At 47.1% G+C, this 26,824-nt stretch overlaps 1 protein-coding gene across 5 annotated transcripts; it reads right to left on the bottom strand.

The window, feature by feature from the left end:
• Window positions 1-433: 433 nt before the first annotated feature.
• Window positions 434-26,781, bottom strand: RUFY4 (RUN and FYVE domain containing 4). Of its 5 annotated transcripts, XM_059703107.1 has the most exons (13): window positions 25,862-26,773; window positions 25,132-25,201; window positions 24,101-24,251; window positions 23,872-23,975; window positions 22,499-22,624; window positions 22,083-22,189; window positions 21,622-21,765; window positions 21,106-21,172; window positions 19,277-19,921; window positions 18,487-18,629; window positions 8,079-8,225; window positions 2,687-2,797; window positions 434-2,146 (listed from the first exon to the last, which is right to left on the bottom strand). In XM_059703107.1, the coding sequence occupies exons 3-13, from the start codon at window positions 24,144-24,146 to the stop codon at window positions 2,044-2,046; spliced, it is 1,743 nt and encodes a 580-aa protein (XP_059559090.1). In that variant the 5' UTR covers window positions 24,147-24,251; window positions 25,132-25,201; window positions 25,862-26,773; the 3' UTR covers window positions 434-2,043. The 5 variants fall into 5 exon arrangements, 4 of the variants coding, with proteins under 4 accessions (XP_059559090.1, XP_059559088.1, XP_059559091.1 ...); XM_059703105.1 differs by lacking the exon at window positions 25,132-25,201; XR_009453752.1 differs by lacking the exons at window positions 434-2,146; window positions 25,132-25,201 and adding an exon at window positions 6,297-6,623 and having other exon boundaries at window positions 2,686-2,797; window positions 25,862-26,781.
• Window positions 26,782-26,824: the final 43 nt, after the last annotated feature.

The following is a 26,824-nucleotide window of genomic DNA, read 5'->3' as shown; positions in this document are numbered from 1 at the left end:
AGTGCACAAATTTCTTGCACTGCACCTCTAGTTAAAGAAATAATTGTCGCCTGGGGCACCCCCAGCTTGTGAGCACAGGGGACCCTCTGGGGAGTAGTGTTAAGCTAGAGGCTGGTTCCCAGCATTGCCCTCCATCACTCCCAACCAGGGGGACTTTTCTCCCATTCTTGGCCCCTGATTTCCTCCTGTTGAGTTCTCATCCAGGAGCATCTTGCTTCTGCTTTGAATTTAGGCTTTTCTGCTAGGTCTTCTCTACCCCATTAGTTCACCAGGCGGGTCTGAACTCCATGCTCTAATAGAAATATCTGAGCAAGTGTGACCTCTCGGAAGGCATGCTGATTCTTTTGACCTAATTGCGCTGGGAGTCCCAGCTCTGCCCGCCTCAACCCTTCCCTCCCTCCATTCCCTGACCCTCCCCCGCCCACCTTGTTGCTGACCCTGCTAAGGAGAAGTTCTAATCAGCTCTCCAGGGCAGGAACTGCTGTTGCAAAACTGTTGCTCCACAAGATGGTAATGGGATGCAACTCTAGGTGGCCCTGACCCCAAGAGGCGGTCCACAGGCTGTGTCTGGTCAGAGCCACAGAGTTGCCCAACTGCTGCAGAGGCTGTGGCAGTCCTGTGAGGCAGGGGACAGCCTGCATGCCTGCTCGGGGCAAGAGAGTCTGCCCTGTTACAGAGTGGGGTCCATGCTTCTTCAGAAACAGTATTTTCGGAAACACCACAAATGGGTGCCCAGTAAATGAAACGAGTTGTGTAAGACTTCTTGGACAGTCAGAGGATATAACTTGTACCACAGAGCTACACGAATCCTTAACTGTCTTTATTAAAATCTAGTGAGTGAGTACTGCACAGAGTCACCTAGACTTAGCCCCTCCCTCTAGCCTCACAACTTGGGACTGTTTACTTCACCACAGTGGTTGGAAGGGAAGAACAGAGAGGCCCAAGTTCCATGTCTGTCTCTCTTCTCCTGCCCCCCAAACCAAATGCCCTGGAGAGCGGCTGGGACGCCCACACCCTGCTGGTGGGATGGTACAACATATAATCTTTATGGGAAATAACTCAGCAGTTTCTTAAACATATACCTGCCATATGACCTGACCATTTCGTTCTTAGGTATTAACCCATGAGAAATACAGGCATATGTCTACACAAAGATTCAATGATTATAGGAAACTGATCTGTAATAGCTTCAAATTAGAAACAACCCAAATGTCTGGCAATAGGTAAATGTGTGAACAGATGGTGCTATATCCAGGCGGTGGAATACTACTCAACAGTAAATAAAGGAACTGTGGGTATGAACAACAATGTGTATGAATCTCAAAATAATTATGCTGAGTGAAAGAAGGCAGACCATATGATTCCGTTTATATAAAATTCTAGGAATGCAAACTTGTCTTTAGTGAAGGCAGGTAAGTGGTTATCTAGGGGTGGAGCAAAGGGAGGGGATTCCAAAGGGCAGGAGAAAACTTTGGTACTAATGGATGTATTCATTATTTTGAATATGGTGGTGACTTCATGGCTATAAATTAAAGTAAAAACTCATCAAATTGTACAATATATGTGAATTGTGTTGTATGTTAGTAGTGCCTCAGGAAAGATGTTAAAAACAAAGTGGGACAAAAACAGAGCCCGAAGCAGACTCCAGACAGGAAGCTCCTGAGGACTGGAGACAGTGCAGTGTGGTGAAGGGCAGTCTGGGTGAGTAGGGAGTGTGGAGGAGAAAATCAAGGCCATTGGGTCTTATTCTTAGTCAAGGATTATCTGAAGCCAAAGGGACTTTAGAGTGGATGACGCCCGACTTCCTCACGTTACAGAAGAGCTTGCAGAGCTGAGTCGCCCTGCTCATCAGTGGGAGATGCAGGGCTTGAGCCGTCTCCTGACTGCCAGCCTGGCCCTTTCCACTCTCCACACCACAGTCTGGCTCCTCAAGTGCCGTCTGCCTAAATCACCAAGTTCTGGAAGGTAGTACTGGTCAGATCATAGGTCCTGAAAGTGCTGAGGGGCAGGTGGAATGGATGGCCAGTCCTAGGTGGGTCTTGGTTAGACAACTTGGGCTTCTCCTTTCTGGGCACAGGGTGGGCAGCGGCGCTCTTGCTTCTTATAATCCAGGGAGCAGGCATGGCAAACCAGGCCTCCACACAGCCTGGGAGCAAAGGTGGAAAGAGTGGGGAGCACATGGGTGTGTATAGGGAAGGGGGTCATGGGGTTTGAGCATCTTTAAGTCCAACTGTCTGTCTCTCATTTCCTAGCAGAACTGCCCTGGCTCTGTCCCAGGAGGCCTCCCCTTTCCCAAAGGATGACCCAATGCTCCACTCCTCTAGGGTCCTCTAATTCCAAATGGCAGGTTCTCTCGATGGCCCACTTCCCTCTCTCCTGCTGCTTGTCCTGCCACTGTGTTCCCAGAGGGAGGCCGGGGGAGCAGCTTCCACTGTACACAAAATCTCTTCCCAGATGAGAAGCCTATTAATCAGTCTGTTCTCAGAAAGGTTGCACCATTCCATCTCCAGATGCCCTTCCTGTTTGACCTTTCTCTGTTCTCATTCATGTCTCTGCTAAGTTCTGGGTAATATGAGTGGCCAGCTGTAAGTAGCCTTTCATAGATGCCCAGTTCCTGTGTCCCTCCCTTCCCTGGAATGGGCCGGGGACTGTGGGCTGGTGGAAACTGGGCTGTCCCACCCATTACCTGCATGGATACCGCCGAGACAGCCGGCCAAAGAGCTTGCTACAGCTGACACAGCATCCAGGGGCCACGGAAGAGAGTTGCTGCACCTTCTGCCACAGGTTGTCCTTCTCTCTGATGTGTAGATTGGGGGGGGGGGGGAGGAGAGGAGAAAGAGAGAGAGAGAGAGAGAGAGAGAGAGAGAGAGAGAGAGAGAGAGGAAGATAGAGAGTTGGAAATGGCAGAGGTTGAGAGACAGAGACAAAAAGAGATGGAGAAACAGTGGGGCGAAAAGACAGACACAGAAATGGGGAGGGAGACAAAGAGGGACAGAGGGAGAAGGTCACTCAGAGAGAAAGGGAGTCAGGGTGTCGGAGAGGGAGACAGAGACACATGGAGAAGTAGAGAGACAAATGCAGTGGGAGAAAGACACAGGGAGAAAGATGCAGAGACAGACAGGGGCCGAGACACAGACAAAGAGGGAGAGACAAATATAGAGAAAGATGGAGAGAAAGAGACATAGTGATGGCAAGGGGGGGGGGGGAGAGAGAGAGAGAGAGAGAGAGAGAGAGAGAGAGAGAGAGAGAGAAAGAGAGAGAGATGAAGACAGTGAGAGACTCACACACCGAAGAGTGAGACTCCAGTCTTTCGAAGGCTGGATGGATGGTGACAGGTCCCCATGGCCCATCATAACCTTAACCCACTATTGAAGAACCTGTTCACAGCCTGCCTCCTCGGAGAAGTGCTCCCTGGTAGTAGAGGCCCCGGGCTTTCTTGCTCCAGACTCCTATAGCATATAATGCCTGTGATCTTTTATTTGGCACTTAGTACAAACTGCTTTGGAGTTATAGATGTTTATGCCTCCCCCCCCAAAAAAACAACAACAACCAAAAACCACAAAACCTATCTTCATTGTTGTTGTTTTTTTTTTTTAAAGGATGTGTTAAGAAGATGGGTGGTTTTGCCTGGTTGGTGTAGCTCGGTGGTTGAGTGTTAACCTATGAACCAGGAGGTCACGGTTTGATTAAAAGTCAGGGCGTATGCCCGAGTTGCAACTTGATCCCCAGGGTTGGTGTGTGTGTGTGTGTGTGTGTGTGTGTGTGTGTGTGTAGGAGGCAGCCAATCAATGATTCTCTCTCATCATTTATGTTTTTATCTCTCCCTCTCCCTTCCTCTCTGAAACCAATAAAAATCAAAAGAAAGAAAGAAAGAGGGTTGTTTTAAATTTTTATCAGAATGATACATGCCCATGATGTAAAAATTGAACAGCACAGACAATAGACACTTTCCCATTCTCTGTGGCAAACCACTTACATCTTTTAGCTCTTTCTCCTGATAGTACTTTCATATTTAATTAACATGCTCATATCCTTCCTTCTTGCTCTTTCAAGAGAGAACGTATTCTATAGCGCTCCTTACCTTGATGTCAGAGGACAGCTTATGATCATTTCCATTAAATCCTCATCCTTCCTCCCCATGTAGTTATATCCCTGTTTTTGGTTCCTCTATTGGTTACTACTGGACTTCTACTGAATAGTCTCACACATTTATTTCTCACTCATTCTATTAACTATAGGTAGTATCTTAGGATTGCCATTTTGTAATACAGTGATGCCAGCATCCCTTTTTCCTCCCACCTCCTAACTTGTCATCTATTCCTGCAATGTCCAGTAGGATAGCCACCAGCCACATGTGGCTTTGTAAATTTATATGTAAGTTAATTAAAATTGAATAAAATGAAAACTTTAGTTCCTCAGTCACACCAGTCACATTTGAAGTACTCAATCACTATATGTGATTAGTAGCTACCATATTGGGCAGGACAAATATAGAACACTTCCATCTTCATAGAAAGTTCTATTGAATTCTGTTCTATAATATTGTTTAGGTGGTAACATTTATATTTGTTATATAATTATAATCATTTTTTGGGCTTTGGTGAAAAAATCAGTGACTAGTATTTATATTATTAGACAATATGTAAGCATATTGCTTCAAGCAGAGTTTTGTTCTATGATATTTCCCTTCTTGGGAATTTGTTGTTTTTCTAGGACTTTCTAATTGCCTTTCTTTTACAGAGTTTTATTTTATTTTTCAAAATTACATTTATTAAGGTGATATTGGTTAATACAATTACATAAGCTTCTAGTGAACAATTCTATGAGACATCATCTGTATATTGCATTGTGTCTAATTGCCTTTCTTTGTTCCTTGCATAACTTGCCTTAACATAGCCTAATTATTATTATTATTTTTAAAAATATATTTTTATTGATTTCAGAGAGTAAGGGATAGGGAGAGAGATATAGAAACATCAGTGATAGAGAATCATTAACTGTCTGCCTCCTGCATGACCCACACTGGGGATCTAGCCTGCAACCTGGTCATGTGCCCTGACCGGGAATCGAACCATGCTCTCCTGGCTTCATAGGTTGATGCTCAACCACTGAGCCACACTGGCCAGACTAGCCTAATTATTCTTGCCCACCCCAATTCTTCATATAAGGTATTTTGCTGATTCTCTTTCTCCCCTGAGACCTTCCTCCTGGGCCTGCAATAATTCTGCCACAGCCTGGACTGACTGCTTCCCGGCCTTGCTGCCCACTAGTCATGTTGGGAATTCCCTTTTGTTCTCTCCTGGCCTGGAGCTACTGTCTCCTGAATTCCACATCTTCTCCTTTCTTGGCTTGCTTCCTTGTTTTTCTGGGACACATCCTGAATTATCTTCTTAAGAAAGGCTGTGTGGGAGGTGACTTTTCTATGATCTGTCTGTCTGAGAATGTCTTTTCCTCTATCACCTTCCCCACTTGCTCCATAGTTTAGCTGGACATAGAATTCCAGGGCAAAACTCAGCTTTTTTCAGAACTTAAAAGTATTACACCATTGATTCTTAAAATTTGTTGTGTTCTATTTCTTTCATAAATGGCCTGTCTTTTAGGATAGTCTTCCTATCTTTGTTTTACTGAAATTTCACAATGATATATCTAGATGTGCCCACCACCTTTTTCATTCATTGTGCTGATCACTCAATGAAATCTTTAAGATCTATGTCCATTAGAACTGGGAAAGTCTCTCATATTTTTATCTGATAGTTTTCTCTCTCTCTCTCTCTCTCTCTCTCTCTCTCTCTCTCTCTCTCTCTCTCTCTTTCTCTCTCTCTGGAATTCCTTTCAGTTGGAGAAGATATTGGAACTCCTGGATTGATTCTTTATATCTCTAAATATTTCTCTCATATGTCCCATCTCTCTATGCTTTTTATTCTACTTCCTGAGAGATTGACTCATCTTTCTCTTCCAATCCTAGTGAATTGAGAAAAATTTCAGTGATATTTTAATTTCCAAGAATGTTTCTCATCTTTGGGTGGTCGCTTTTCACAGCCTCTTGTTTCATGGGAGATGGAACTGTCTTTGTTTATCTTTGTCTCTCCCTTCATGTTCTAGACTGACTCAAATGCTTACGAAAGCTTGGTTGGCATTTCACATTTAAGAAGAGGCAGTAAAGTTACGGGAGCTCCAAGTAATGGGTTGGGGTGGTTGACTCGGGCTTCCCTTTAGGAGGCACTGGGCTGGGAGGTACCTGCCACATGGGTCTCTCAAAAGCCAGAACACACTGCTCTTTTATTTGGGGCATCTACCTTTCTCCAGATAAGGACCTTTGAATTATTTGCTTGGCAGATAAGCCCCTCAACTGTTGGGTGCTGTGCAGTTGGGGAGGCAGGCAGAAAGCAGGAGGTGTACATTGGTCTTTCTATCCACTTCTTCAGTTAATTTCCCTGATTTCTGCACCTTATCTCACTTCTGCCATATGTGTTCCTGGTGTCTCTGGGCCCTGAAGTTCTAACTGGGTTTCTCCATCCATTTTTTGGCTTCTGGAAATTAGCTGGAATCTCCCATCTCTGGTTGGCTCCTCCACCTTTCTCTCTGTTGGTAGTTTTATTCTTTCACAATCATTTTAGTGAGATCTGAGGATGGAGAATAGATGATGTGTGGTTGGTCTAGCACAGGGGTGGGCAAACTTTTTGACTCGAGGGCCACAATGGGTTCTTAAACTGGACCAGAGGGCCGGAACAAAAGCATGGATGGAGTGTTTGTGTGAACTAATATAAATTCAAAGTAAACATCATTACATAAAAGGGTACGGTCTTTTTTTTCAATAGTTTTATTCATTTCAAACGGGCCGGATCTGGCCCACGGGCTGTAGTTTGCCCACGGCTGGTCTAGCATCTTGAGGCACAAGTCAACCTCCTTGGCGCCTCTTCCCTCCCCCCACTTTTTACTTAGGGCCATATCTCTCAAAATGCTTATGCAAGGGACATTGTCCTATATAATAAAAGACTAATATGCAAATTGTCCCCTCAACTGGGAGTTTGACCAGGAGTTTAACTAGGGGGTGGGGCTGACTGGCCAACGGCCCACGGTCCCTCCCACTGGCCAGCCCCCAGTGAATTTTAGGCAATTTTCTGTGTTTCCCTTTTTTATTCTGCTGTCAAGATGCTCAGAACTAAGTTTTAATCCTACTCTGAACACTTTAGGAGTATATATTTTTCTTCTACCATGAAATCTTCTATTTTCCTTTAATAATCATATATCTTGCTCTATATGTACCTTTTATTGTTAGAGAACTTAAATTCTTTTGTGAGATATATAGCTAAATTTTTATATACCTCTTCCACCCAGTTGACAGTTCCTTGGAGGAGATCACTCCTTACATTTTTTGTTTGTTCCTTTCAGGTTCATCTCTCCTTTTCTCACCTTTATTATCACTTGGATTTTGTGCAAGAGGATTTAGTCTTAGATGATCTTGCAGAGTTCCAATTCTAATGGAACCTGAGTGTAGTGGTCTGAACTGGGTAAAGGATGACACACCTGTGAATTATCTCCCCACTAGACCGAAGAGCAGAGACCAAGCTTTACACATCTCCATCCCTCAGTGAGCTTAGCAGCTTGGAATCGATTCTGGTGAGCTCAGCCTTTGGAACCTAGGACAGCTGACCTGGACAGGCCCACAGGCCCAGTGATCTGAGGAAGTCCAGTGGGCAGGCTGATGTAGGACATGCGATTACCTCTTGGTTAACCTGCCCCTTCTCCCAATTCCTTCTCAGCCCATGGGTTCCTTTCCTTCTCCTAACTTTTGTAGGTATGTGTATATGTGGGCTGGGTTGGGGTGGAGGGTCTGCCTTAGAGTCAGAGGACTCTATGCAGTTTATATGCTGTGTGTCCTTGGTGGCCAAGTCAGCCTCTCTGACCCTCAGTTTGTAAAATGGTAATAATAGCAGGTCGTTGCTAAAAAAAAAAAAGTATATACAAAAGGCCCAGAATCCTGCTTGGTAGTTGTTAGTGGAGCAGAATTTTCATTTCCCAGCCTCTATATCCCATACATTTCCCATCTGCACTCCTGCCCACTGTCCCCCACTTACTGAATCAGTTCCAGCACCCGCCTCTTCATGGCATGGATCAGGTCCCGCTGCCCTGCAAGCTCCTCCTCATACATGGCGTCCCTCCTTTCAGCCTCCTGCTGCCTCTGCTCCAGCGCTGCCTGCAGCCCGGCCCGCTCTTCCTGACACCTGGGTACAAAGGGAAGACTGAGTTCTGAGGAGAAAAGCTCAGCTTTGACTGAGCTAGGCTGGGCCTCTGTCTGCCAGAGAGCCCTAGAGGAACTGGTGGTGCCCCCTGAAGTTGAAGTCCACCTCCCCCCCCCCGACACTACACATGATACATACACACACCACACAATATACACACACTCACACTATACACACACACACGCACACACACCACACCACACTATACATACACACCCACACTATTCATACACATATCACCCTACAATACACCCCCCAAAACAAACACCCCACACCCACACTATACATACACACGCCACACACTATAGATATACATACCACCCTATACATGCACCCCTCTACATTATATACACACAGACCACACTATACATACACATACCCCACATTATACATATATACACTACACTATACATATACATTACATTATACATACACATACATAAACACTTCACATTGTACATACACACATCACCCTACACACATACCACATCTACCAACCCCCCCACTATACATACACAAACACATCACATTGCACATATACACACACCATATGTCAAATACACTTATAACAGCACATAACAACACCCACATTGATAGCACAGCACACATACCACATGGCACACACACACACACACCACACCACACACATCACATGTACTCACCACACATACTAGTACCACATACACTTACAAAACACCATGCACATTCTCTACATAACACATACCACACTCCACAAACGCCACACCACACACCAAACTGAGCACTGTGTGGACTGACACATAGGCTGACTCCTCACCAACTTCAGAGAAATGAAAACAGGGTCTAGTCTTGTGTCTTCCTTTAGAGGAGTCAAGCCAACACTTCTATTTGTTCTCTTTTAAAAAATATTTCCATTTTATTAATATTTTTTAAAAATTATATCTTTATTGTTGAAAGTATTACATATGTCTCCCTTCCCCCCCTTGACCCCTTTTAGCCGCCCCCACTACCTGCCCCAGGCTTTCACCACCCTATTGTCTGTGTCCATGGTTTATGCATAAATGTGCACAAGTTGTTTGATCTCTTCCCACCCACGCACCCACCCACCCTCCCCTGACTTCCCTCTGAGGCTCTGCAGTCTGTTCTATGCTTCTGTGTCTCTGGATCTGTTTTGTTCATCAGTTTATTTTGTTCACTGGATTCCACATATGAGTGAGATCATGTAATACTTGTCTTTCTCTGTCTGGCTTATTTCACTTAGCATAATACTCTCCAGGTCCCTCCATGCTGTCCCAAAGGGTAAGAGATCCTTCTATTTTTATTGCCACATAGTATTCCATGATGTAAATGTACCACAGCTTTTTTATCCACTTGTCTACTGATGGGCCCTTGGGCTGTTTCCAGACCTTAACTATTGTAAATTGTGCTGTCATGAACATAGAGGTGCACATGTTCTTTCTGATTGGTGTTTCTGGTTTCTTAGGATATATTCCACTAGAAGTGGAATCACTGGGTCAAATGGCATTTCCATATTTAATTTTTTAAAATCACAAAATTGTTTTAATCTGGTACATATAAAACATACCTCAGGATCTGTAATTCATGAGCATATGAGGAAGTTAATTCGGGCAACTGCTATTAAGAACCTTAGGCAAAGCTGCTAGAACTAAGATACTGGAATTTTCCCCTTAGACTCTGGACAATGTTTGCTGATTGGGAGATGGGCCTCTCCAAAGATAGTCATTCAGTTTGTCAGAATCATCCTACGGTGTCAGATAGGGTGAAACCCCAAGTTTGCCGCTCACTGGCTTTTTGGGAGTGCACGGACTATCCAAAGAGTGAGACGTGTTGTTGCTGCTGACATTATCAGAAAAGCCACATCCACAATCTTTGGGTCAGATTCCTTTCTACGATTGTGAGATAGCTCTAACTCTGACTCATGTTCTGACTTTATTTCCACATAGTCATCTTCGTCTCCTTTAGTCTCTTTGAAATTGGAAAAATAGTTCTGTGTAGCTATTTGGGCATTTAAGGGCAAATTTCTATTTACTACCAGAACTTTCTGTGAGTCTTGGAGAGTGAGATCTGAGCGTTTTCCAATACCCTGTTGACATGAGTCACCTATACCTGGCAGCAAATCCTGGTGACTCTCACACCTTGAACTGTTGTGTAAAGACAACAGCTGTTTCCTTCCCATTTCATTAGGGTAGTTGATGGAGTCCGCTGACTTGTTTACTAAGATGGAGGAAGATGAGGACCTTTTATAAGGCTGAGATTTAGCGCTGATTCCTTTCCGACTCAAAGAGTTATAAAGATGGTCTTGACATGAGTTCCCCTTGTTGGGCTGACTGACCACCACACTGTGTCTCTGCATGGAGCCCAGCAGATGGTTGGAGGTTTGCAGAGAAGGCACGGAGCAAGCTGTGGACAACTGTCTTGGAACATTTTTTGTGTGTTTATCTCTAAAATAGGATATTTTGGCTTCAAGTCTTGCCCTGGCTGATAACAGAAATCTGCTAATTCTCCATTACTATAGATTGAATGCAAAGGATTTTAGCATCTATGTTTATCAGGATATTGTCCTATAATTCTCTTTCTTTGTAGTGTCTTTGTCTGGTTTTGGAATTAGGATAATGCTGGCCTCATAAAAAGAGCTTGGAAGTGTTCCTTCTTCTTGGATTTTTTTTTTTAATAGTTTGAGGAGTATAGGTGTTAGTTCTTTGAATGTTTGGTAAAACTCCCCTGTGAAGTTTGAACCAGGGCTTTTGTTTGCTGGGAGTTTTATGATTACTGCTTCTATTTCATCAGTTGTTATTGGCCTATTCAGGTTTTCAAATACTTCCTGATTCAGTTTTGGGAGATTGTATTTTTCTAGGAATATGTTCATTTCCTCCACATTGTCCAGCTTGTTGGCATATGGTTGTTCATAATATTTTCTTACAACCCTTTGTATTTCTGTGGTGTTTGTTGTTATTTCTTTTTTTTGTTTTTCTGTTAATCCTAACCTGAGGATATTTTTTCATTGATTTTTTTTTTTTTTTTAGGGAGAATGAAAGAGAGAGGGAAAGACAGAGAGAAACATCGATGTGAGAGAAACATATTGATTGATTGCCTCCTGTATGAGCCCCTACCAGGGTCTGGGCTGGGGAGGAGCCTTCAACCAAGGTAAGAGCCCTTGACCAGAATCAAACCTGGGACCTTTTCATCTACAGGCCAACACTCTACCCACTGAGCCAAACCTAGGACTCAGTTGTTATTTCTCCGCTTTCATTTCTGATTTTATTTACTTGGGTCCCCTCTTTTTGTTTCTTGATGAATCTGGCTAATTTTTCATCAATCTTATTTACCTTTTCAAAGAACCAGCTCTTGGTTTCATTGATCTGGAAGATCTATCCAGTGAAGTCAGCAGGGTGTTAAAGTCCCCCACTATGACTGTATTGCTATTGATCTTTCCCTTAAAGCAGCGGTTCTCAACCTGTGGGTCGCAACCCCTTCACAGGGGTTGCCTAAGACCATCGGAAAACACATATATAATTACATATTGTTTTTGTGATTAATCACTATGCTTTAATTATGTTCAATTTGTAACAATGAAAATACATCCTGCATATCAGATATTTACATTATGACTCATAACAGTAGCAAAATTATAGTTATGAAGTAGCAACAAAAATAATTTTATGGTTAGGGGTCACCACAACATGAGGAACTGTATTAAAGGGTCGTGGCATTAGGAAGGTTGAGAACCACTGCCTTAAAGTCTCTAGAAGTCTTTAAAATATATTTAGGTGCTCCTATATTGGGTGCATATATGTTTACCAGGGTTATAGCCTCTTGTGGGATCGATCCCTTTAGTATTATGTAATGACCTTTGTTGTCTCGTGTGTTGCCTTCATTTTGAAGTCTATTTTGTCAGATATGAGTATTGCTACCCTAGGTATTTTTTCATTTCCATTTGTCTGGAAAATTTTTTTCCCATTCCTTCACTCTCATTCTGTGTGAGTCTTTTGTTCTGAGGTGGGTCTCTTGTAGACAGCATATAATTGGGTTATGTTTTTGTATCCATTCAGCTACCTTATATCTTTTGATTGGAGCATTTAATCCATTTATATTTAAGGTTATTGTTGATAGGTACTTACTTATTGCCATTTTAATTCTGTATGCCTATGTTTCTCTCTCTATTTCTTCTCATTACAGCAGTCCCTCTAACAGTGGCAATGCTGGTTTAGTAGTATAAAACCCTTTAGCCTTTTTTTTTTGTCTAGGAAGCTCTTTATTTCACTGTCTATTTTGAATGAAAGCCTTGCTGCATATAGTAATCTTGGTTTCAGATCTTTGCTTTTCATTACCTTGAGTACTTCATGCCATTCCCTCTGGCCTGTAGAGTTCCTGATGAAAAATCAGCTGACAGCCTTAGGTGAGTTCCTTTGTAGGTAACAAATTGCTTTTCTCTTGCTGCCTTTAAGATTCTCTCTTTTTCTTTAATTTTTGGCATTTTATATGATGTGTCTGGGCATGGGCCTGTTTGGGTTCCTCTAGCTTGGGACTCTCTGTGCCTCCTGAATTTGTATGACTTTTTCCTTTACCAGATTAGGGAAGTTTTCTGCCATTATTCCTTCAAACATGTTCTTGATCCTTGCTCTCTTTCTTCTCCTCTGGCACACCTAGTATGTGAATATCATTATATTTCATGTTGCCCCACAGCTCCCTTACGCTCTTTTCCTGTTTTTTAATTGTTTTTTTTTCTTTTCGGTTCTTTTATTGAGTGATTTTTTCCCTACCCTGTCTTCTAATTCACTGATCCAATCCTCACCTTTCCATAATCTGCTGTGTATTCACTCCAATGTGTTCTTTATTAGTGCTATGTCATTCTTTATTTCTGACTGTTCTTTTTTCATAGTTATTATATCTCTTCTCATGCTGCTGAGCATCTTTACCATCATTATTCTGAACTCTATATCAGATAAATTTCTTATCTCCATTTCATGTATCTCTTCTTCTGGGGTATTTTCTTGTTTTTTCAATTGGGGGTTGTTTTTTTTGTCTCTCCATTTTGGCTACCTGTTTGGGTTTGTGTCTATGTATTAGGTAGATCTGTTATGACTCCTAATCTCTAATGCAGAACAATGTCAGATGCTATTTCTGATTGGCCCCGAGTGCCCTATTTGGGGCTACCAGCAATCCACAGCTTGTGGCTCCCTCTGCTGGGGCTGGATGTGCACTTCGTCCTTCCAAGATGTACACCAGGGTCTGTTTTTCTTAGCCCCAGGCCCAGAAGGAGTCAGGCAAAGACTCAAAGCCTCCAGAGATCTGTAGTCTGATTGTTTTCAGCCTTGATTGGCCTTGGGCTATGGACCACAAGGTAGGGCCAGAGCTTTCCCAACAGTGTGTGGCAACTATTTTTCCCCTAGGCCAAAACCACCTGGAGAGCAAAGATCTGTAGGAGAAAGATGTCTTCAGCAGCATGAGGGAATGACTCAGCACAGGAAACCAGGGTGGCTGCCCTCCAAGCTCCAACCCCAGAGCCCCCAACCCTGGACTCTCCTCACACAGCTCCAGTCCACTCTGCCTTCCCTCTAACAGAGCCCAAGGTGAGTGGCTACACACAAAATTTTGTGTGTTGGCTCTTTTAAGAGTGTGCCTGCATTTCCAGCTGTCTCTGGCTGGCAGATAGTAACCCTGCTGCTTTTCACAGCTTTCTCAGTTCTGGTGGTCTGGGCTGGGGAGCCCAGTTCTGGGTTTAGATCCCAGAGTTCTCAGTGGGAACCCCCCCCACAGCTGAGATATCCCTACTGAACCTTCAACTGCTGTCTGTGGGAGCCCAGCCACCCCTTTCACATCTTTGCCCTTCCTACCAGTCTCTACTTTCTGTCCTTGGTTATCAGGGTTCTCTCCAGCAAGTCTTCAGTTGATTTTTCATGGTGTTTTTTCTGTATTTGAGTTGTAGTTCCAGTTTCATCTTTGGAGTGTCAGTGTAGCTTTCACTTACTCTGGCGCTATTTTTAATAGAAATATTTCCATTTTAAAATATCCACAATCATGGCAGCTCTCTTGGGGAGGCGAGCATCTGGGAACCAGGCTGGGCAGGCTGTGTCCAGCTGAAAATAATTTTGGTGCTTGGAGAAGTCAGGAAAGTGGGATAGAATATGGAGTGATTTTTTGGTTTTAAAATATTTTGAAAAATTATGTTACATTGTCTTTTAAATTATAAAATGTAATATTAAGCATATGACTTCCTTAAATTTATGTTTCAGTTTCGGGCTTGGAACCGCCTCAGCTTTATTCTTGCCTCTTTTTGTCTTTAGTGGCTTCCTGGAAGGTTCCAAGAAATCGACTGAACTAACTGGCAATATAAAGGTCCCACCCCTTACTCCATCACTCTGGCGGTACGTGTCCCATGACCGCTGATGTATGTGCCCACGACCCTGGGCCTGAGTGTGTTTGGGGGACGAAGCTTGACAAAGAATTGAATTATTAATTTTTAAAATGCTGTCATGTAGCCTGCTCCAGGGAAAAAAACTGGGTGGGCCATGACATCAAGCTGACAACAGCGAGCCACTGGAACTCCAAAAAGCCCATCCCTGCAGCCTTAAGAAAGAGTGTTTTTGTGCTTGGATATTGGATCAGGGCCATGTTTTTACTTTTCATGAATATTCTAGTCTTCGGCTTCCTCATTTCTTAGCTGCTTATTTCATTTTTCTGAGATAGTTTACTTGCCCAGTGACCCCAGGGCAGTCCCATATCTCAGTTCCAAGTGTATTTTCTTTCTTTTTTGTTAATCCTCACCCGAGGATATTTTTTCCATTGTTTTCTAAAGAGAGTGAAAGGGAGGGAGGGCAGAAAGGAGAGCGGAGGGAGGGGATGAGAAAGAGACAGACAGACATTGATGTGAGAGAGACACATTGATTAGTTGCTTTCTGCATGTGCTTGGACCAGGGGCAGGAATTAAACCTGCAACTCAGGTACCTGCTCTTGACTGGGAATCAAACCTGTGACCCTTTGGTGCATAGGCTGACACTCTAACCACTGAGCCATATCAGCCAGGGCCCAAGTGTGTTTTCATAGGAACTATACCAGGGGTCCTCAAACTTTTTAAACAGGGGGCCAGTTCATTGTCCCTCAGACCGTTGGAGGGCCGGACTATAGCTTAAAAAAAAAAACAACTATGAACAAATTCCTATGCACACTGCACATATCTTATTTTGAAGTAAAAAACCAAAACAGGAACAAATACAATATTTGTATTTGCATGTGGTCCATGGGCCGTAGTTTGAGGACCCCTGAACTATAGGATGTTCTGCTCTGGGGCCTGCTGCTGGGATGGTCTGCTGTCCTCTCTATACATCTAGCCTGTGCTCTGCACCCCGTGTACTCTCAGTCTATTCTCCACAGTATAGCTAGAGCAGTGGTTTTCAACCTTCCTAATGCCGCGACCCTTTAATACAGTTCCTCAGTTGTGGTGACCCCCAACCATAAAATCATTTTCGTTTCTACCTCATAACTATAATTTTGCTAGTTATGAATTGTAATGTAAATATCTGATATGCAGGATGTATTTTCATTGTTACAAATTGAACATAATTAAAGCATAGTGATTAATCACAAAAACAATATGTAATTATATATGTGTTTTCCGATGGTCTTAGGCGACCCCTGTGAAAGGGTCGTTCGACCCCCAAAGGGGTCGCGACCCACAGGTTGAGAACCGCTGAGCTAGAGCCATCCTTTAAAAACCTAGGTCAGCCCATGAAAGCCCCTGCTGAAGACTCCTAGGCACGTCCTCTGCTCCAGCCACACAGCCAGCTTGTTCCCAAGCACACTTCTCCTGGCCTTCGCTTTTGCTGGTCCCCAGCCTGGAGGATTCCTCCCCAGATATCTGCCTAGTCTAGTTTTCCCATGGTTGGGGTTTCTCCTTAAATGTCAGAAGGGTTTTCTTGATCCTAAATCTAGAAGGCTGTCCTGCCTCTCTCTCCCCTCTCCTCCTTTCCTGGGTTGATTTTTTCTCCACAGCGCCTATGACTACCTGACACTGTATTTCTACTTGTTGATCTACTGTCTGTCTCCCCAGGTCTGTGAGAACAGACATTGCCTGTTCTGTTCACTGCTATCTCCCCACCCTTGCTCATGGTTTAGTAGAGGCACAGTAAATATTGTTGACTGACCAAATGGACCCCATATCACTTGTGTTCTTTGGTGCTGAGATAACCTGTTACCACTTTGATGCCTCAGGAGCTTCTGTCACTCACCACCCCGTTTCAATGACTCCCAATAGACCCTGAGCCCATGCCTCTTTCCTGAATGGCACACTTAATTGCCTCCTCAAAGGCTCCACTTGGGTGTCTAACAGGTGTCTCAAACTTAACATGCTCCAAATTAAACTTTTGAATGTTCCCCACTAACTTACTCTGCACAGCAGATGGTCAGTGGTGATTCTAGCTTTCCTGGCCAGAAAACTCGGGGTAATTCCTGACTTCTGTCTTCCTCTCAGACCTCACATGCAATCCCTCAGGAAGCCTAACCTTACACTGGGTCCAGAATCCAGCAGATTTTCCACACCCGCGCTGCGACCAGAGCAGTCCCAGGCACCATCGCCTTCCCCTGCACGGCGGGGCAGCTTCCTCATTGGCCTCCCTGCTTCCACCCTTGCTTCCCCACAGACTAGCTTCACAGAGCCCTTGAAAACACAGGTCAGTCCAGAAGAGGCACATCTATAGACAGAAGGCAGATTAGTGTTGCCTAGAGCTGGGAGGTTAGGTGGAAGTGGGAGTGACTGCTAATGGGTACAGGGTTTTCCTTGGGGGATAAAATGCTCTAAAATTGATTGTGGTGATCCATGCACAACTTTGAATACACTAAAACCATTGAGTTGTTTTAAAAAACAAATAAGCATGTTTTTTTAAAACATTAAAATAGTCATGTCTTGTCCCTTCCCTGATCAGAACTCTCAGTGGCTCTCATTTCACTCTGAACTAAAGTCAAGGCCTTTTTGATGCCTACTAGGGTCTCCCTAACTTGGTCCCCATTACCTGCCTGACCTTTCCCTACATCCCCTTCTTTCTTCATTCAACTGGGGCCATCATGGCCCCCTGATGTTCCTAGAACCTGCTATGCTCATTCCCACCTCAGGGCCTTTGTTCTTGCTGTTCCCTCTGCCTGGAACGTTCTTCTACCACACATCCAAAGGGCTCACGCCTCACTTCCTTCAGGCTTTTACTCAAACCTCACCTTTCCAGGGAGGCCTTCCCTGACCATGCTACCTTATTTAATATCACCCCGATACTTCCTATTCCCCTCCTCTGATTTATTCCCTCCCCGTTTAGAACCTATTGTAATCTGACATTCCATTTTATTTTATTTGCTTATCCTATTACTGACTGCCTCGCCACTAGAATGTAAGCTCCTTGAGGGTGGAAATTTTGTCTGTTTTGCCCCCAAGAGGATTTCAGGCACATAGAACAGGCCTGACACAAGCACTTTGAGTGTTTGTGGAATGACAATGATGGATGGGATGACCGGTGGCAGGACAGCAATCTGCAGGGAGCAGCCTGGGGCTGGAGCCTTCCAGCTTAATCCCCAGAGAAAACCCTTGGGTGGGCAAAGCCCTGCATTCGCTTTGGGCCTGAATCATGGGAATCTTTAGCACCAGGAGCAGCTGCTAAAATAGCAGGAGAGTGAATTGTATAGTATTTTCGAGCTTTAGTTCCTCATCTGTGAAATGGGGGTTTTAGAGAACCGATCTCATAAGGCTGTTATGAGGAAGCAGCTAGAACAGTGCCAAGGACACAGTGCCTGGTCGTTATGATTATGACTACCCAGGGTGTGAAAGAGAGGTTGTACAACGAGGAATAGGAAAAGGAGAGACAGAGGAACACAAGGAGTGTGTGGGGCAGGGAGGCAGAGTGGATTGCAAAGAGAGAGGAATGGCCCAGAAGAAGCAACAGAAAGAGGCCAAGATGAGTATGGAAGGGAAGGGAGGGACCGGAGGTATAGATCTATCCTGGGGGCTACACAGGGAGGCCAGTGAAGGAGGAGGCAGGCAAGGGGGAGGGGGAGGGATGGGAGGGGAAGGTGGGAGTCCTTGAGAGCAGGAACAATGCCCTGTATGCCTCAGAATTCAAAGTTGTGCCCTCACAGAGCTTGGTGCACAGGAAGAGCCCAGAAGATGCTTACTGACCGTGAATGCCAGTAGGAGCTATGAAGCGCCGCCTGTCCCCCCAGCCTCCTGGCTCTCACTCCCATGTGTGCTAGTGGTTGCCAAGGTTACCTGCTGAGCTGCTCCTGCAGTGCCTTCAGCTCCCTCTCCTGCTCCTTCAGCAGCTGCTCCTGGTGCCAGGCTTGCTCCTTGGTCTTCTGCAGCCTATGTCTGAGGGTCTGGAGGAGGAGAGGAAAGAAGAAAGGGAAAGGGAGCTGAAAAAGAGGGTCAGAGACCCCAGCCCCAAAATGACTTGACAAAGGACCCCATGAGACTTCAGACCATGTGAGACCACCCATGGGTGGAAGGCAGGACTGGGGATAACACTGGGAGCTGTGATGCCTGGCTCTGCCCCTGGGTGAGCATGGAGCCACCATGTCTTCCTTCATTGAGGGGTGGAAGTTACAAAGCTTAAGGACCCAGAAGACTCTGGCCTTAGGCGGAGGCTGAAGGAAGGCTTATAAACAGTCTTGGGTGACCTCCAGAAGACCCAACTACAACAAGAGCAACTAGTTGAGGTATGCAACAGTAGGATTTACATATTGGCAGGAAACCTGCTGAGAATGAGAGCTTTGAAACCTGAGAAAAACCTTGGAAAGGTATCTCAAATGCAAATGTCTTTAGGGGCAAGGTAGCAGTATTGATGAATAAAATGAGCCTGGTATGAGGCAATGGGTAGAGGTGGGGACTATGGTGAATTATTCAAAAGACATCCTCAAATAACAATAATCCTAATCCTGTATGGGCTAATAAATATTGATCTGTGGGTTGGAATGATCCCCAGGCTACCATTGAAGACCTCTGACTATGGGCCACTTTAGATTGGGGAGAACAGACAGGTACAGAGCTCAACTGCTCTCACCTTGACCGCATCCTGCAAGGCCACCTCTGCTTGCTCCTCCTTCCTGGTCACACTGGTCACTCCTGTTTGCTCTTGTGGCTTCTCTGTGGTGGAGCCTTCCTTTGTTCCCAGGCCCTGAAGGACGCTGGGCTCCCCCAGAATGCTAGGCTCCTTGTTCTTCTGCCTGTTTGGTGACATGGAGCCCTCATTCATCCCTCTGGGGCTGGAGACCAACAGCCCCTGGTTGTGACCCCATTCTGCTTCTCTTTCATGAGTCCCCTCTGTTCTTTGACCCTCTGTACTCAGCAGGACCCCTCGGCCCTCACCCCCTGTCCCTACCACCTCCTTCAGAGCCTGATTGGCCCTCTCCCTCGGCCCCTGGATGCTGGGTGTTGAGAGTTCCAGGCAGATCTCTGTCGGTGGGGCTCCCATCTCCTGGTCTTGCTGTAGCCTCTCCCCCTCTGGTTCACACATGCTGTGGAGGGCCCTGAGGCTCCTGGGATCTTCTTTCTTCTTTTCCAAAAAGGGAGAAAGATGCTTATGTTGCTGGGACATAGGGAGTCCAGCCAACCAGTCTTCCCTTGGTGCATCTTGCAGACAGCTGGCTTGGCTGGTGTGTGCCTCCTCTGGCTGGACTCCTTTGGGGCCTCCATTTACAGCTGAGATCTGCAGAGAAGCCCCAAACCCATCATCATCCTTCTCAGCACCAATTCACCAAGCTGGTGCATGGAAAAGGCCACAGCCCTGATGCAACAAGCTTGCTAAATATATGGATTCCCAGGCCCTCCCAACTGGAAATGCTATCCAACAGATCTGGGGGAGGGTCAGGAATCTGAATTGTTAACATCCGGTGATCTGATCTGAGGCCCCAGCTTTGACCTGATCAGGGAGCAGCAGCTCTTCTCTTCTCGATTTCCTTTCCTCCCTCACCGCTAGCTCACACCCTTCTCCCTCCTTCATTTCTATCTTCTGCATGAATCTAGTTTCCCCTACATTCTTCCCACCCCTCTCCTCTGATCTTTCCCTCCGAACTTGACTTATTTATATTTTCTTGTCTGCAAAATGGAAATAATCATACCTGCCTTGTAGGGTTGTGATGAAAACTTAGATTGACCAATAGTCTGTTAAGAGTCACCTCTGCCAAGAAGCCTTCTCTGGACCCCACGTTCCCCTGTGCACACCCCTACGCTTCACATGTCATGTTACAGCGTGTTCCTTTAGGGTCTGCCTCCCTGAACAGACCTGGAAATCCTTCAGGTCAGAGACTGAGTCCTCATAGTTTCTGGACCTGGTGCCTGGAAGCTGGTGGGGGTGCAAAGCGAGCTCGTGGAATGATGATAACTGCAAACTACTACTTACTGAGCATGTGGCAGGAGCCTTAATCTGTGCTACACATGGTCTGTCGCAAGGCATCCTCACAATCGCCCTGCGAGCATGGCAAATAATTTGCTGGAGGACCGTGGTTAGTAAGGGCTGGAGCTGGGATTTGAACCAGGTGATCTGGCTCTTCTTCAACCGCTCCCTGAACTGAACTGAGACATTTGCAAATTTTCCAGAAGAGGTTGTTTCCCTGGACTGTTTCCTATAAGCTCCCGGTCACCCTCTCTAGCACCTCCTCCCTGGGCCCCACTGGCTTCTGCAGGTGATGTCAGCCATTCCTTTCTCTCCCCGATATCCCCACCACTTAGGAATATGAGCCTTTGCTTCTGTGGGTCCCCAGTCCCCACGTCCACACATTGGCCTCTCTGTCTGTCTGTCCAGTTGGTACAGGGCTCAGTCACTGCTCAACCCGAGGGGTCCCAGCAGAGATGGAGAAGAGGCAGCTCAGAGTGAAGGTCAGGCAGAAGCACCTCCTTTGGGGAGTCTTTGGTTTTTCTGGGTCTTCCCTGGGTCCGGCTGGAATTAGAGCAGCGGGACCTGAAAGTAAAAGGGGCAGGGAGACCCTGGTCCTCTCTCCAGAAGTGGTCTTGGCTCTTGGATGCAGGATATTCTATCTTTCCCACCACCCATTCAGCCCACCCCTCTTTCCACCTTCCTCCCCTTCCACCCTCGTGCACTCATTCCCCTCTTCATCCATCCATGTGTCCCCACCCTCCACTTATCCACCATCCCACCACCCATTCATCCTTCTAACACTCTATCCCAGCCACCCAACAGCTCTTTAGAGAGTATATTCTATGCAACATCATGCGGCATCATTAGGTTATCCTGAAGGCTAGGGAGGTGGAGATTCAGGGGCTCAGAAAGCAAGAAGGGAGGAAGAAATGGATGGTGCTAGAGGCTGAGGGCTTGGGGCTCGCTTGGGGTGGGTGGTAGCTGTGGCAGCAGGCATGAAAAGAAGCTTCCCTCCACGTGTACCCACTCACTCTGAGAACATGGGCCAGGCCCCATCCAGGTCCGACCGCTGCAGATCCAAGTCGAAGGCCACCCCGTTGAGAGCATAGAGGGAGTCCAGGATGTCCTCCTGGAGTTCAGGGCACACCAGAGGGCTCCGGGGGCCATACCATTCCCTGTGTTCACAGTGATCAGCATCCTTGGCCTTTGGCCCTGGTGCTATTGCCACCCCCAACCTCAGAGAATCCACCTCTGCTGCATACCATAATGGGACAATTCCCCAGGCAGGGCTGTGGCCCTTGGAGAGTGAGGGGCCTAAGTATCATGATGAAGTGTCATTCATGACTGGGCTTCTAACCTCCCATCTGCTCTTTCTTCCTTGACTTTCCCCTCATCTCTCTCATTTGATATTAAACCATCCTTGTGGGGATGAAGGGGGAAGTTTCGTGAAGGAGGGACAGTGGGCTCAGGTACGAGCAGGAGCAGGCCCCACCTGGTGAGCTCTGGGTTCAGGAGGCAGAGCTGCAGGCACTCGGCCAGCTGTCCGTGGGCAAGGCAGAAGCGGACGAAGGCACGGCCTTTTCCCAGAGGGGTCTTCAACTGCAGAGCACACAGGGGGCAAAGTGGGGTGGTGTTAGGCCAGGGGAACTCAGCCAGCACAGAGAGGGCATGGGTGGTTGATGAGAAAGGGTGTCATGGGAGGAAAGGGCAGCTGGAGGGGTGCTGAGAATAGCACTAATGAGAGTTGAGGACCAGCGAGGGGGTCTATGGCCAGTGGAGCTGGGATGGATAAGACAAGGGCCTCTGGCAGGCCTGTGTCCCCTGGCCCCCAAGTGATCCCCATCAAGGGCCTGGTGGCAGGACCCCATCATCCTGGGGCCAGCATGCCTGCCACGTGGCTCTGGGTACCTTGTCCTGTGAATGAACAAAAAGGGCCGGCTCTGTGTTCCCCCGCTGCTGCCTTAGGGCAGTGCAGAGAAAATCCCAGTAATCCTTCTGAGGTCTCAGGAAGCTCTTCTGCTGTTTCTGGTCAAACTGGGAGCAAGAGGAGGGAAAGGAGTCATAGAAATGCTTCCTCCTAGAATCTACCCTGTGTCCCAGCATGCTGAGCGGGCACATGGCAGAGGGGCAAGGGCTTGTGAGACACACCCGGCTCAGTGACTCTGCCCTTACTGGCTGTGTGGCCAGGAGCAAGCTGCTTGACCTCTCTGAGACCTCAGTGTTCCCATTCATTCATTCCAGAAATGCTGAGCACTCACTATGTGCCAGACCTGTTCTAAGTCCAGGGGAGACCGCAATGAACAAACTGACCTCATGGGCTTATATCTTGGAAGGGGAGACAGAAAATGAACAAACTGAAAAAGTAAAAATATATAGTTAGATAGTACTGACTGCTAAGGAGAAAAAATAAAGCAGAAAAAGTGAATAGGAATTGGGTGGTGTGTGCACGCATGTGTGTATATGATGGTATGTATGTGTGGTGCATGTGGTATGTGTGTATTAAAAATTTAGATTAGGTGGTTAGAGAAAGCCTTTCTGAGGAGATACTATTCAAGTTGAAATCAGAAGGAAATAAAAAAAGTGTACCATCTAAAGTTGTGGGGGAAGAGCATTCTAGGCAGGTGAAATTGTACGTGCAAAGGCCCTGTGGTGCGTGCATTCCTGGTGTGCTTTAGAAGATCAAGGAGGCCAGTGCAACTAGAGGGCAGCAGATAGAGGGCAGGCTGGCAGGAGACTCACACATACCCATATCACATATACACAAACCTCATGCACTCACACCCATACCCGCCCCCACGCCACACACATACACACACACATAATCAGATAAGTAGGAAGGGTGTACATGTAATGTGGGAGATGGGCAGATCATGAATCACTTCGGGGGGTTAGAATGAGAATTGCGTAAGGTGGGCACGTAAAGGCTTAGCCTGGCACATAGTACATGCTCAGTAAAAGCTAGTGATAGTGATGACTGGGGCTCTAACCAGCAGCAAGGAGGGCCAGCTCTAGGACATCTGTGCCTCTGACACTGTAGTCTTCAGAGCAGGGTGGTTGCCCCCAGCCCCTCCCTGCCTCAGCCCTGCCTCCCCACCCCTCCCAGGCTACATGAGTGAGGTTAGATGTCAGGAAGGTCTTGCTAACTGAGGGGGACAAGGTGGTGCATGGTAGCAAAGGAAGGGTGTCTCTTCCCTCAGTATCTGGGAAAGCCCTCCTGGTTATCTGAGCCTGGAGAGAGGGGAAGGGAGGAGACCCGAGGGGAGGACAGGGCAGGGCCCCACCTGCAGCAGCCGCTCCAGGCAGCCACAGAGTCCGTGCAGCTCAGCGCTGGCGTCTGTCACCTGATGCCCACCCCCGTAGCCCTGGAGGATGGCAGAGACAGCAGCTGTGAGGAGGATGGTGGACATCAGACATCAGACATCAGGGAGTGAGGTCTCTGAGGGAGAGGCTCCCAAGACCCCTCACTTCTCTTTCAGTTCAGTCCCGGAAAATCTCTCGGGACTCACTCACCTTTCAGGTCCCTGGTGACCTTAAGGGCAGCCCCCTCTTCTGCCATGAATATTTGAAAATGATATGATTCCTGTGGCTCTGGAAGTTCACCCCGGAAGGAGTCTCTGGGTTCAGCTGTTTGATCCTCTCCTTACACGAAGGAAGAATCAGCCTAGAGAAGGAATTGGATGGCTCTAGGGCATTGATGGCGAACCTATGACACGCGTGTCAGAGGTGACATGCGAACTCATTTTTTTGGTTGCTTTTTCTTTGTTAAATGGCATTTAAATATATAAAATAAATATCAAAAATATAAGTCTTTGTTTTACTATGGTTGCAAATATCAAAAAATTTCTATATGTGACACGGCACCAGAGTTAAGTTAGGGTTTTTCAAAATGCTGGCACGCCAAAGCTCAAAAGGTTCGCCATCACTGCTCTAGGGTTACAGTGAGTTAACTGGCAGAATAAAACCCCAGCTCTTTCTTGTAGGCCCATGTGGGAAGGTGATGGCATGGCCCCCACTTACGGAGCAGTTCCTAGTGCCTGACTTCTTTGTCTCACTCAGTCCCCACAATAATCCTAGCAGGTTATCAACTCCATTTTTTTAATTTTTATTTTTTTTTACCAAAAAAAAGTATATTTTATTGATTTTTTACAGAGAGGAAGGGAGAGAGATAGAGAGAAACATCGATGAGAGAGTAGCATCCATCAGCTGCCTCCTGCACACCTCCCACTGGGGATGTGCCTGCAACCAAGGTACATGCCCTTGACCGGAATCGAACCTGGGACCCTTCAGTCCGTAGGCCGATGCTCTATCCACTGAGCCAAACCGGTTTTGGCTATCAACTCCATTTTAGATAAGGTGAAAAGGGGGCTCAGAGAGGATAAGTCTTTTACCTAATGCCACAAAGCACTAAGTTGTGAAAATAGAATTTGAACTCAGGTCTGTGTGCCCCCAGGGCCCGTGCTCCCAGCCCTGACTTGATGTGAGTGAGCCTGTTAGTGCTCATGCCATGTGGATGCTCCCCCTCTTCCCATGGGGAGCCTTACCAGAGAGTCATCATCCTTGAGACACATTCTCATCCTTTCCTGAGCCCCAGCTGAGCGGAAAATATGCGTTCTTTGAGGAGAGGGAGGCAGAAGTAAGGCAAGGCCTGAGGGCTGGGGCTGGGGTGTGGGGAGCAGGACACCTGGCTTTAATCCTGCTGCTCTCTCCCAGTTAAATCTCAGATTGCCCCTTCGCCCCCAGTGGGTCCTGGAGCTCAGGGAGGAATATTGTGGCCCCTGAGGGCCAGTGGGCTTATTCTGAGAGCCTGGAGCAAAGACTGGGCATGGGGTAGGAAACCCAGGGGTCTTGCCTCCCAAGCTGTGGTTGGTTGCTGGAATTTGGGGGTGGCTGAGAGTGAAGAAGCAGTGAGGCACAGTAGAGAGGATAGGACGGGGAAAAGGAGAGTAAAGAGGGAGGGTGGGTTGGGGATGGCATTCAGGGAACACTGAACTGGGAGTCAAGGGACATGGGTCTCCATCCTGGCCCTGGAATTCACTGTGACCTTGGGCACATCACACACCTTTCTTGGGCCCCAGTTTCCCCATATGTAGACCAGAGGTTTGGATTTAGGGTCTCTGAAGTCCCTTCCAGACCAGACTGTTTATAAATCCATGAACACTTATATGCATCTTGTCCTGTCCCTCATACCCATCAAGATTCCTCAGCTTCTCCCTCCTGGCATCATTTCCCTCCTCCAGTCTCCCCCAGACCCCAGAGGCTATTTGTACTCACCTGGGAAGGCCTGGCTGGCGGAGGCACGGAGAGCGGGGGCTGCAGCCTGAGCCTGCCACTTGTGACTCTAGTTCCTCTACAGCTCTCAGAGTTTGCTGCTTGGGAGGGTGACTCAGGCCCACGCCAGCACTCGAGGGGAAACCCTGTTCGGAGGGGGAGGAGCAGAAGACTATGGAGAGAAGTGGAAATGGGGATGATTAGCTGGCCAAACACGGACTCATCCAGGGGTGGGGAGCGGCAACTGCCTTCCCTTCTCATCACGGCCACTTGCTTTGTCTTTCTTCCTCATCACCACCAGGTGGCGCAAAGAGGCTGGGATGCCGACCCCGCTGATCCTCTGCCAGTTTTTTACGGCCACTTGGTTGGAGTGTGATGCAGGTGGGGAGGGGAAGGCAAGAGCCCCATCACCTGTCTCTCTCCTCCTCCCTACCTCAGTCTCCCGACGGGGTCCCCATCCTTCCAGTCCTGGTACTCAGCCCTAAAAGGAGGGAAGTGACCCCTGGTGAGATGCTGTCTCCAGGAATGGGCCAGGTGCGCTGCCCAGGTGGGCTGTGGCCCTTCCACCCTGGATGTGCTCTGCCTCCTTGAGCTCAGGTCTTCTCACCGCCTGGTCCTCGCTTTTCTAGGCTGGGGTGACCCAAGGGCTAGTGCTTGGGCCAGAGAACAGGGGAGCAGGCACCCGGGAGGATATTGTTCACAAACCCCAGGAAGCTCTCTTGAGCCCTGGCGCGCGCCTGGCCTGCTCTCGTGCGCCACTCCCGCCTGTCTCGCCCTCCTGGACCTGGTCGCCCGGTGTAGAAGCTCTGTCCCCCTCTTCCTGTCCCCCGCGTCCCTGTCTCCCCCTCATTATCTCTCCTTATCTGCTTCCCGCCTCTTCCCTCGCTATCCTTCTCGCCTTCCAGTACTCAGCGCGCCCGCGCCCCAGCCCCCGGGACCCGGCCACCGCCCCTCCCCACGTCCCCG

The sequence above is a fragment of the Myotis daubentonii genome, chromosome 7 (assembly GCF_963259705.1).
Source record: "Myotis daubentonii chromosome 7, mMyoDau2.1, whole genome shotgun sequence".
Taxonomy (NCBI): Eukaryota; Metazoa; Chordata; class Mammalia; order Chiroptera; family Vespertilionidae; genus Myotis; species Myotis daubentonii.
The sequence above is the reverse complement of the archived record's forward strand: the minus strand, read 5'-3'. Positions and strand labels throughout refer to the sequence as shown.

Coding starts and splice junctions, on each gene's coding strand:
- RUFY4 (XM_059703107.1), bottom strand. CDS start 24,146: ATGGCAGAAGAGGGGGCTGCCCTTAAGGTCACCAGGGACCTGAAAG. Junction 22,190..22,498: donor TTGTTCATTCACAGGACAAG/GTACCCAGAGCC, acceptor TGTGCTCTGCAG/TTGAAGACCCCTCTGGGAAA. Junction 18,630..19,276: donor CCTTGCAGGATGCGGTCAAG/GTGAGAGCAGTT, acceptor CCTCTTTTTCAG/CTCCCTTTCCCTTTCTTCTT.